The sequence below is a fragment of the Cupressus sempervirens genome, chromosome 2 (assembly GCF_028749045.1).
Source record: "Cupressus sempervirens isolate cs-2001-9-10 chromosome 2, ASM2874904v1, whole genome shotgun sequence".
Classification (NCBI taxonomy): Eukaryota; Viridiplantae; Streptophyta; class Pinopsida; order Cupressales; family Cupressaceae; genus Cupressus; species Cupressus sempervirens.
Window position 1 is genome coordinate 319,051,909 of NC_143119.1, and position 12,319 is coordinate 319,064,227.

At 37.7% G+C, this 12,319-nt stretch overlaps 3 protein-coding genes across 7 annotated transcripts in view; 2 read left to right on the forward strand and 1 right to left on the reverse strand.

The window, feature by feature from the left end:
- The window catches only part of LOC149572386 (chromatin-remodeling complex subunit), a 115,183-nt gene that overhangs the window by 809 nt on the left and 102,055 nt on the right, over window positions 1-12,319 (reverse strand). The window lies entirely within an intron of this gene.
- Window positions 5,263-6,611, forward strand: LOC149572387 (uncharacterized). Of its 2 annotated transcripts, XM_089813566.1 has the most exons (5): window positions 5,265-5,475; window positions 5,584-5,736; window positions 5,822-5,940; window positions 6,004-6,222; window positions 6,327-6,611. In XM_089813566.1, the coding sequence occupies exons 3-5, from the start codon at window positions 5,833-5,835 to the stop codon at window positions 6,609-6,611; spliced, it is 612 nt and encodes a 203-aa protein (XP_089669692.1). In that variant the 5' UTR covers window positions 5,265-5,475; window positions 5,584-5,736; window positions 5,822-5,832. The 2 variants fall into 2 exon arrangements, with proteins under 2 accessions (XP_089669691.1, XP_089669692.1); XM_089813565.1 differs by having other exon boundaries at window positions 5,263-5,475; window positions 5,822-6,222.
- LOC149572388 (uncharacterized) lies at window positions 6,618-7,573 on the forward strand. The gene is made up of 2 exons (XM_089813567.1): window positions 6,618-6,732; window positions 6,864-7,573. Exons 1-2 carry the CDS (start codon window positions 6,699-6,701, stop codon window positions 7,436-7,438), a joined length of 609 nt encoding a protein of 202 aa, XP_089669693.1. The 5' UTR covers window positions 6,618-6,698; the 3' UTR covers window positions 7,439-7,573.

The following is a 12,319-nucleotide window of genomic DNA, read 5'->3' on the forward strand; positions in this document are numbered from 1 at the left end:
CAGTTATATTATATAATTCAAAACTAATGCTTAGAGTGTATCATTCTTTTTTTCTGATCTCTGCTGTAAATCTTCCTCTTTTCTATAGTGCTTCTGTATTTAAATATTTGTCCAAATGCTTTTAGAGTCTCTGTCAATCGAAACATGTTTTAATGGTTGTGATAACAATTGTTAATTTAATACCTACACTTCTGATTTAATATTTAATTTTCGACAATACGGTACCAATAGTTGAGAGTCAAGACTACAAAGTTGTTTTTGATATTGTCCCTTACTCTGAAAACTAAAAAGCAATCAGTTGTGTAATGCCACATCATCTGCACAAATATGGATGTCCCTAATACACTAGGATTGGTCTCACTTTATTGAGGGTCCTGGACACTTTGGCCAAAAACATGCTGATTTGGCATCATATTTGATAATGTAGCCCTGAAACCTTAGTTATGAGCATCGGACTTCCCAGATAATCTTCTGTAAAAAAAGAGTGATTTTATATTTCCATATTGAATTTCAAAAGTGTGAAGTTAGGATATTCAACGACTGGATCCTCTACCTTCAGTTGGTATAAAAATTACAAAATTTCCATGATTTAATTCTAGACCTTGAGAGGTTCCATCCTCAAATTGTTGAGCCACAGGTCACGGAAATAATAATATAAAAATGTCTTTCCAATTTATGCCATCTTCTTGGTTAATTTTCCATCTATGCAGCCACAGGTCATGGAAATAATAATATAAAAATGTCTTTCCAGTTTATGTCATCTTCTTGATTGATTTTCCATCTATGCCCTTTATATTTGATATACAGAAGTCTTCATTTGCAACCCCTTGGACTTTTTATTTAAATAGTCAGCTTTATTAAATTTGAGGAGAAAGGAGGGACATGGAATAATAATAAGATCACCTGGCAATAAGGAATCAATTCTGAAGACCCTCACTTCAAATGATTATTAAAGCTTAGCAAAGTGTTGGTAAATAGATTTGTCACTTGAAAATGGCCCAACGGAGCATATGTGGCAAATTGTTCAAAACAGTTGGATAGGCCCTTGATATGCGGCCTTCCTCTGCATTTAGAGGGGCAGCTCCCTTGTATGATATAATTTTAAAGTTTTTCAAATAAAGAATCCAAACTTGAAATGAGAAAGCTTTTGATGATGAATGCACCACACAACTTCACAGCTTTCTTGAATTAACATAAACTGATAATAAATCCAAATCAAGAACTACACTTGAAAATGATCATTACTACTTTGATCCACATTTCATGAACATTTACACAATACTATGAAAACATTCAATGCAAGGAGGATCATTAGTTTTACACTTAAACAATTTAGCTTTCAGAAAACGAACTCAAATGCGATTTCCATTATTTTCCTGCACCAAGATCATAATAGAGATTTTCAATTCAAAAGACAAAATCTGTACATACTTTCCAAAAATTGTCCTTTCATCAAATTTTTAACATAGGTGTTCTCAAATTCCTAAGTCCAGAAGTCGCTTTACAAAGCCAAAAATTATTCCTTATACAGACATTGAGGTTAAGAACTACTCCTCTATGGTTAATAACTACCGCACAAATACGTGATTTAGGAGAGGTTAATTAACCTTGACAAAATTAACCAAAGTGGCTTGAAACTCAAACATTTTGAAAAGAATGTGAATGATTGATCTTTGATGATAACTATTGGATCTTTTCAAGTATTGAAGAAGAGTCAAATTGAGCACATGTGCTTTGTTCCCAAATTTGACCTTTGCTTTATCTGTATCAATTCAAATGTCTGGTTAAAGTTTATGCACATTAAATATGCTTCATCACTTTATTAGATCTTGAACAACAGGTCAACAAGTCATATATCTTGATCATTCTTTCATAGAGGCAATCACCCTATACACCATCGTGCCACTTTAGAATGATGGTATTTGGTGGCTAGCACAATTTGGGGATATAGATTTGATACTTCACATTCCACACTAGCCCTCATGTTCTTGCACTCACGTTCTTAAGAGTCTTCGAGGCCAAACCATCACCCTTTGAAGACACCCAATCATCTAATTAATTTGATTACTTATCCATCAATTCCAATACTCTAACTGTGCAAAGCGCCCGAGCTAGCTTCAACATTCAGTTTCAGGACCATTGCTCTGCTAGCCACATCTTACAAGTGTATCACCATCAATATTTCAACTCATCAAAATAAATGTACCCTAGACAATCATATATCCATTTCAGTACTTGCAATAACTCTGCATATATTTGATCGATGTATCATGAGGCAAAATATATATATAACTCTGTCAAACAACACGCATTCCCATTATTGCATATACAAGATATATATGTACTCAAGCATTCTTGTTTTTGGCACTGTCGAAAGGCAGGTTGTGGTTACAACAAGGTTGCATTCAGACATCCATGTTCGCCACCTCTGTATTTATATGAGACATTCTGTCAAATAGTTCGGAGGTCTTCATGTGCCATACTATCTTTTCAATGATCATATATACAAACATGAACATGTTGAGATTGAAGCAAATGGCATCAATTTTAAGTTGACTTTGTTGTCTTGGGAGAGCTCCATGTTTGAGGATTTCCTTCAATGGATAATCACATGTGATAGCGTCAATGTCAGAGCACTGGCCAAAAACTTTATACCTGACACCATGGCTCCATATCTTGGGAGCACATCTATGAATACAGTTTGGATTATGACTGTAGTTCTTTCTTGATTGGAGTTAGTACACGTATCTTTGAGTCGATGTGTGCCACCACTAATGGAAGAATCTGCTTGAACGATTAATGCTTCTGAGTATGTTTGCAAAGTAATAATACCATTTGACAAGTTGACATCCCTCGAAAATGACCTGTGAAACAATATGGGTGTGTTGCTGAAGATTCACATTTTGAAGGCATGTACATGTGATGGGGAGTCGGGTTTGATTCATCCTTACCATATTTCTTGTTCATCTGTACTTAAAACACTACTTTGATACTTCTAGAGATGATATACTATCAAAGATCTATGATATTCTTGAACACAAATCGGTTGGGAACATGGCATATTAGATTGCATTCATGTTGTGTCTCTATTTGAGACATTCGTACTCCTCAAAGCATTCTGTCAGATGGTTCACACACTCCCCTTCATTTTACTGTTCTCAATACATCATGCCAAACTGTCCATGCGCGTAGCTTTGGCTCCCATACATGAATGCTCTTACCATTTACTAAGTTTGAAAAAGCTTTTCAAACACTCCCACCATATAGGCAAAGACATATTTATAACTTGTTTAGAGCTGTCAAAGAATTCCACAGGATGGTATCTATCTGGCCCGCTTATACCAAACAAAATTATTCACGGATGACCTGGACAAGGAGCCACAGGTTCAGAATAAAATTAGGAATATTTTGCTCCACAATTTCCCTTACATATTGAACACACCATCTTCCTCATGGTTCAAGCATGGTCTTTTCCCGATTTGGTGATTGATTTTTGACTATAAGTTCAAGCAGCAGGACACTTGGAGAATATATTAAAGGGTAACCTCATACATCCATATTTGTATCAATAATCTGAAGATCTCAAAGTTTGTGATGAGCCCTGCTAGCTCTCAACTCAAACTCCAGTAAACTGTTAAGTCTTATTGTGTTATTTTAGTTTTTTAGAGAAAAATTAATAGACAAAAGAGAAGGGGCACAGCATATAAAAGCTTATAAACTGAGATACAGAGCAATTTCCTACAAAATGGAAATACAGAAGAAGTTATTTTATTGAAACCATAATAACGAGAATCGCCCAAAAATCGCCTAAATCGGCGATTCCGCGACCCGATTCATCCTGGGCGATTTTTTTTGAATCGTGAATCGGTATCGCCGATTTCTGGGCCAATGAATCGCCTGAATCGCCGATTCAGGCGATTCATGTAAAAATCGCCAAAATCGCCTTAAAAAATCGGCTGTGAATCGCCCGCGGCATGTAAAAAGGGAAGTTGAAATTTTAAAAAAATCACTTGTTTTTTCACTTTGTTTTTGACCTATTCTCTTTGTTATAACCCTAAAGGGCCTTCTATTTGTGAAGCATGAGTAGAAGAGAGGAAAAGTGAGAGAGAAGAAGAGAAAAGAAAAGCCATAGGTTTCCAACCGGCAAGAAGGAGGAGCACCAAAGAGATCAGCAGGCCATTTGGGGAGCCCATCAATTGCTTTGGGAGCATTAAGGAGCCAATATCAACACTCCTCAACTCATTTGCAAGAGGTAAGTGCTTATTTTTTTTCTTGCATGTTAGTGTATTATGCATTTTTTGTTAAATTTTTAGTGTATTATGCGTTTTTTGTTAAATTTCTATAGTTTTCAAGAATTTTAGTGTAAATCTTGAATGCTCTTTATTTTTACTAAGTTGCAAGCTAGGGTTTGTTGTTTTCTAATTTTTATTAGCTTCAAACTTTGATATTTTACATAAAAAAAATTATTGCAGCAGCCTTTGCTCTCATTTTTCGCAAATTCCAATGGGTAAAAAAGATGAATGTTGGAAATATAATGAAGAGTTTCCTGGAAGAACCAAATATCAAACAAAATGCATGTTTTGTAAAGAAAAAATAACTTTCGGGGGTATTTATAGATTGAAATTCCACATTGCTGCTATACCTGGACATGATGTTACAGTTTGCACTCACCAAACTCCTGAGGCAAAACGCACTTGCTTAATGGCATTAGAAAAAATTGAAAAAGAAAAAGCAAATAGGAAAATGCAAGTTGAAGGGTTAAGGGGTATTGGCTCCCATGTTCCCGCATCCGCAGCCGCATCCACATCTGCATCTGCATCAGCTTCCGCATCCGTAGGTTGTGTTGGAGAGGGTTCTTCTAAGCCTCCTTTTTATCCTAGTTCTTCTGCTCGTGCTAGTGCTAGTGCTAGTCGGTCACATACTGAGACGGAGTCCCACACCAACCTATTGTAGCCTAGAGTGCGGAAAAACAGAATGGATAGTTACTTTGTGCCCTGCACTACTCCTGGTTCCCAACCCACGCTTGAGGGCATGGGTTTGAACAAGGAGATTCACGATGCTGCCAGAAAGGAGATATGCAAATTTTGGTACTTTTGCAACATTCCATTTATTGCAGCTAGGTAATTGATTCTTTTTTCTTTGTTTTCTTTAAAGCTAAAATTAAAAGTAAAAGTAAAACTTTAATTATATCTACTTGTTTTATAATTTGAGTCTTTGACATCTAAACTTTTATTTGTGACAGGACTCCTTACTGGCAGAATATGATAGATGCGGTTGCTATTTGTGGTCCGGGGTTTAAAGCCCCAACTGAGGTTGAGTTGAGCGGATACCTCCTGGATGAGATGGTAGAGGACATGAGGGTTGACCTCGAGGAGAACCGAAAGGAATGGATTGCAAAGGGTTGCACCATCATGACTGATGGTTGGACCGATAGGAGGAATAGAACACTCCTCAATTTTCTTGTATCCTGTGGAGGTGATTGATCATTCTACTTTCTTACATACATTGTAAATTTTCATTTGTTGAATGCTAATTCGTTAATGATCCATTTAATATTATAATTCGTTGTTTTGTTACTTGTAGGATATACCATGTTCATAAAATCCATTGATGCTTCCGCACATGTGAAAAATGCCACATATTTATGTGAGGCTATTGAGGAAGTTATAGCAGAGGTGGGAGAACAAAATGTAATCTAGGTGGTGACGGATAATGCAGCAAATTATGTTGCAGCAGGTAAACTTTTAACTTTGCAAGTTTTGAAAATAAATTTATTTGAATTTTGAAATTTGAGTTTCTAATTGACTTAAAATTGTTGTAGGTAAACTTTTGATGGAGAGGCACCCCACCATATTTTGGTCCCCTTGTGCGGCACACTGCATTGACCTCATGTTGGAGGAAATTGACAAACTTGAGTTTGTCAAGTCATGTGTGGAAAGGGCAAAAAATATATGCAAATTCATTTATAATCATGCATTTGTCCTTAGCACAATGAGGAAGTACACAAAAGGCAAGGAGTTAGCTCGCCCAGGTATCACGAGGTTTGCCTCGAATTTCATCACCTTGCAGTCCTTGTTGACATCAAGGGATGGATTGAGGAGCATGTTTGTTGGGCAGGAGTGGATTTGCTCTTCTTATGCTACGACCATTGTAGGGTTAGATGTGGCGGATTGCATATTTGATGAGGATGGTTTTTGGAAACCCGCTAGAGAAATCCTTAAGGTAAATTTATTGCAATTTAACATTTAATATTTTGCTTTTACTTTAAGTAATATTATTTTATATTTAAGTTTTGACTCAAATTTTTTGTTTTACTTTATATGTAGGTCACTGAGCCCCTTGTAGCTTTGCTACGAACTGCTGATGGGGAGAAGCCCTCTATGGGCTACATTTATGAGGGCATGGATAGGGCCAAGGAGGCCATCAGAGCCCAATATGCAGGAGTGCAAGAGAGGTATGGCCCTATTTGGGACATCATCGATAGGAGATGGCAGAATCAGCTCCATCGACCCATCCACGCAGCAGCTTACTATCTGAATCCGGCATTTCGTTTCCGTCCTGAGTTCAAGGCGGATGCAAAGGTTCTCACTGGCTTATACACAGTGATTTAGAGATTGAGTAGTGATGAAAATAGCGCTGCTGCGATTGTTGAGCTAGACCAGTTCAACAATAAGGAGGGGCCACTTTTCTCTGGCAGGATGGCCATAAATGCTCAGACAACACTACAGCCAGGTAAAAATTAAATAATATATTCAATGTTCATGAATCTAGATTCTAAACTTAAAGTTGATTATATAATGCATTAATTTTAGAGTTGTAATTTGTAAATGAGACTAATTGTTTTTATTTTTTCCTTATTTCAGATAGATGGTGGCAAATGTTTGGGGCCACAACCCCAAACCTTCAAAAAATTGCCATCCGCATTCTGAGTCAGCCGAGCAGCGCTTCTGGATGTGAGCGCAGTTGGTCCATGTTCGAGCACATCCACTCGAAGAGGAGAAACAGGTTGACAGTGCAGAGGTTGAATGATCTTGTCTTTGTTCATTACAACCTTCGTCTTAGGATTAGACAGATTTTGGGCGCTGACTCCTCTCCGATCATTCTAGAGGAGATTGATCCAGAATCAGAGTGGATCACAAAGACCGTGGACCCAGTCTTCACTGAGGAAGACCACGCGTGGGTTGACCAGGTGGATGTAGAGGCTGAGGCTGTGGCTAGGACAGAGGAGGCAGCTAGAGCACGTTCAGGCATTGGTAGACGCACACGCGCACACACAGACGTAGGCCCTAGCGACGTTATTCATGAGCCCATTGCCCATGCAGGGGACATGGCTCGGCGGTCCTCTAGGACCTACCTTACACGCCTTTCTCATAGGCAAACTGGATACTTAGAGGCTGAGGTTGAGGCTGCAGCAGAGCTAGAGGATGATGAGGCTTGAGCTGGAGCCTTGTTTTTATATTTTGTTTACACTGTATAGATATTGATAGTGATACTGAATCACTGATAGACATATGTTTCAAACTTTCATGGATCTTCATCTTAGATTTATACATACATTTATGATTTGATGTCTTATAGATCTTCATGATTTCATCTTACTGATTCTATGATTTGAATCATTATGATCATTTGATTTTTATTTACTTCAGCTAGCATACAATTTACATTTTAGTACATAATGATAACATAGTTACGTATGTGATGGATTTTATGTTTCATGTTTATGTATGTTAGATTCTATTTGATGATGTTATAGTGTTTTTAAGTTATATTCAATAAAGGGTGCATGAAATAAGTCTTAAATTGTTAAAATCTTTACATTTAAAGGGTTTTTTCAAATTTGCCGATTCATCACCGATTCACCGGCGATTCACCCCCGATTCACGATTCAATTCGGCCGTGCCGATTCCGATTCACGTTACTATGATTGAAACAATGAGATCATGAATGATAAACATACCAGAATGTTTCCAGATTTTTTATTTAAAATAGTAAGCCAGCTCACCTGCCAAGAATGCTAAAAGCTGATAGTAAAGGACGCCTGGCCTCCAGATTTAGGTTCTCCTACCACGAAACTGGATACAAGTCTCTGAAAATACTAGATGCCAAGGATGGAAGTTAAAAGGCAACCAAAAGGAAGGCGTTTCAAACAAACCCTTCACATGCCTCTCTAGAATGCACAATTCCCACTGCAAGTCATACGGCCAAGAAGAAGAATGAGTAATAACCTTGCTGGATGCCACTGATCTGAAGAAAAAGGCGCCACAAGGAAAAAACCCCTTTCTTATTGCAATCAATAGTAAATCTTTATATAATACTCTGTCTGAATCATGTACAACCTCTGAATGAAGCTCTCAATTGCACTAATTTGATTGATCTTTCACAATCTCAAGAGTGCTCAACACTGAAGAGGTATCGTTCTCCAATGGAAAAAAAATGCTCAAAATCTTATCACAAGAGAAGCACAGGAAGAAGCCAAAGGCAAAGGCAAAGTCAAAATATTCAAAGATGAATTTCTCCTTGCCCAAAATGTCCATATGTGCCAAAAAAGGCACGACTTCCAAGAAAGATATGCCACTTTTGATATTTAAATCTTTTAAATTATAATTTAAGTCACTTTCTATAGTTTTTGACTTAAATAAAGTGGGTGCACTTTATTAATTTAAGTGATTAAATATTAAATCACTTTTAGAGAATATTTAAGTGATTTAAAAAGTATAAAGTACATTTGACTTTATAATAAAATATTAAGTTAATAAATAACTTAAATCACTCAAATAGGCATAACTTCCATAAATCTTCATAGAATCCCGTGCCGTTAGAAGCTGTTGACTCCTGAACTGCTAACACTTACTATGAACCAACACAGGGTTCTGAACATGAGAATGATCCAACTCTCCAGAAAGTACCACTGACCCTCTAACCAATCTAGCTAGCCCACAAGGGTCCAATAAAAGGGCTAACACACTGTTCCCAAAAATTGACTAGAGCAGGGACATCACAGTTCGCCCTCCCCAAATTTGCTTGTCCACAAGCAAACTCAAAGCCGGATGATGAAGAATACTATCACTCTCCCAATTAGCATCCTCTGCCAATAGATCTTTCCACTTTACCAAGTATTCCCTAATAACCTGCCTCCGAAGATGTCACTCTCTAGAATCCAGAATGGCCTCAGCTATCAAAATCAATTTCCCCTCATCATCCAGGGGTGGTAAATCAATAGGAGTCACCTGCAATCCCAATGCCTTTTTGAGGCTCGACACATGGAACACATTGTGAACCTTACTGTCTACTGGAAGATCTAACTCATAAGCCACTTCAATGACGCATCTAACAACCCTAAATGGTCCATAGTATCATGGCTTAAGTTTCTCAGCGCCCTTGTTACGAAGAGTGGATTGCCTATAAGGCTGGAGCATCAAATACACCAAATCATCGATCTCAAAAGATCTCTCCACTCACCTTTGATCAGCATATTGTTTTTGCTGATTTTGAGCTTTCTGAATATTCTCCCTAAGTGCTCTCATAATGTCCTGATTCTCCTACAACAAATCACTAGCACTGGGTACCCTACTATCACTCAGCAATAAATCTAGAAAGCTCGGAGCATCATATCCATATAATGCTTGGTATGGTGTCCTCTGAATACTCATGTGATGAGTGGTATTATAACAATACTCACAAAGGTATAATGACTTCACCTATGCCTTCTGCTGTCCTAAACTGTAATTCCTCAAGTATCCCTCCACCCATTTGTTGACTATCTTTGTCTGCCCATCTGTCTGTGGGTGGTAGCTGGTGCTCAAAGTGAGTTTTGTCCAGCAAAGTTTGAATAACTCCTGCTAGAAGTTACTCAAAAACCTACTATCCCTGTCACTGACTATACTCGGAGGCAATCCATGCACTCTGAATACCTCACGGAAAAACAAGTCTCGCTTGAGTAGCTATGTGTGTAGTAGTGATTGACAAGAAATGTGCATACTTCGTCAACCAATCTACTACCACATAAATGATGTCTTTCCCTTGAGCTTTCGGCAAGCCCATGATGAAGTTCACAGACAAGCATTCCCACTTCCTCTCAGGATTAGGAAGCGGCTGAAGTAAACCTGCAGGGTATGTATGTTCTTTCTTGTTCTGCTAACAAACAAGGCATTCCCTGACAAAGTGAAGAACAAATGATTTGAGACCATTTAAAGAGAATCTCTCCCGTACCTTCCTATAGGTCTTAAAGTAACCAAAATGTCCTACCATCGATGAATCATGGAATGATCTCAATACTGTGCCCCTCATCTCAGAACCTAGGACAAGAAATATCCTCCCTTTGTAAATGATAAGATCATCCACAAGTGAGTACCTGTCATCTTGTATTGTCGCATCCACTATGCTAGAAGCCCATGGATTCTTAGCATATTCTGCTACTATCATGTGTCTCCAGTCCTCTATAATCAGTGAAATGGAGCTCAAGTGAGGACGGCGAGGTAAAGCATCGGCAACCACATTCTGAGTGCCCTTGACATAGGCAATGTCAAAATCATACGACTGAAGTTTTCTGACCCATTTTTGTTGCCTTTTGTTCAAATCTTGCTGTCCAAGAAAATGTTTTATACTATTGTGACCGGTTTTAACACTAAATTTACTACCAATCAAGTATTGCCTGAATTTGGCCATGGCATGCATGATGGCCAACATTTCCTTATCATAGATACTGATACTCTATTCAGGACCTCTAAGCTTCCTGCTTTCAAAAGCTATAGGGTGTCGATCCTGCATGATAACTACACCAATATCCTTACCACTGGCATCACAATGTAACTCAAACGGCCTGGCAAAATCCGGCAAAGCCAATACTGGACAAGTAGTCATAAGAAGTTTAAACTTCTCAAAGCATGCCTGTGCAAGAGGTGTCCACACAAAAGCTCCCATCTTAGTCAAATCAGTTAGTGGCGCAACATGTCGTGAGAATCCAATAACGAACCGACGATAGAAGGCACGCAATCTTACAAACCCCCTAAGCTGTGTCAACGTCTCAGGTGTAGGCCAATCGATGATAGCTCGAAATTTTTTTGGATCCATGTTGACTCCCTCTCTACTAATAATGTGACCTAGATACAAAAGCTCAACCATGCCCAAAGCACACTTGGACTCCTTGGCGTACAAGGACTCCCTGTCAAGTATACTCAATTACTCATCTAAGTGAAAAATGTGTTCCTCCCATGATTTGTTGTTAACCAAGATGTTGTCGAAGAACACCAAAACAAATTTCCTCAAGAGAGGATGAAAAACCCTGTTCATAATAGACTGAAATGTAGCTGGAGCATTGGTTAATCCTATTTATGATTTAGCATCAGTAGAAGTAACTAGTGTTTATCCGATATAATAAATTGTATTTTGATAAACTGTTACTGTTACTCACCAAACATATATATGTGTGTGTGCGCGCACTTGGATTAATATGTATACTCTTAGCATAATCTTTGACTGATGCCTATCGGCAGTTTGACTTTATTAATATTATTGCAATATGACATTTACACTTGTATCGGCATGCTAATAATAATGAATTGACGATTCATTAGTATCGGGTTTGTTAGTTTGTAAAACATACCACCGAAGAGGCATGTCTCGGTTGTGGCTCTCAAACCTTATATTAAAGGTGAGCAGATCGTTGTGGAAGCATATCAATACATGGCATAATATTCCCAATGATCTACAAATAAATCAATATTTATATTTTCAATATATTTTCATTAAATACTAATTTGCAGGAGCATCAACACAGTCAGCGCACAGTTCTCATTATTAGTAATTCACAAGAGATAGGATCAGAACTAATTCAGTCACAGGTCATACTTATTTGGAGCCATACTCTGCACTTCTATAATACAAGTAAGACCGTCTGTTGTTCCCTCATTTATTGTAATTGTTTCATCTATTAGAAGATCAATGAAACTTAACATGGTATTAGAGTCATTCTGACAAGAAAAACCATTACACAATAAATATCTAAAATCTCAGATTTTTTAGAAGAAAAAGGGGCTAAAACTCTAATCATTTAGATGGTGAATCATGTGAGACTAGAAGATAGGATTGAGGGTGCATCTAATTTCTCTTCATGGAAAATTAGAGTAGTGATAATATTAAGGGAAATGAAATTAGAAGAATTTATTGAATCAAACATGTCTATGCCTGACAATGGACCAGAGAAAGTAACATGAAAAAGACATAATAACAAACCCATGAAGATCATTATAGATTCTGTAAAAGATCATATCCTACCATCCATATCTAGTCTCAAGACTGCATTTGAAATGTTCTCCAC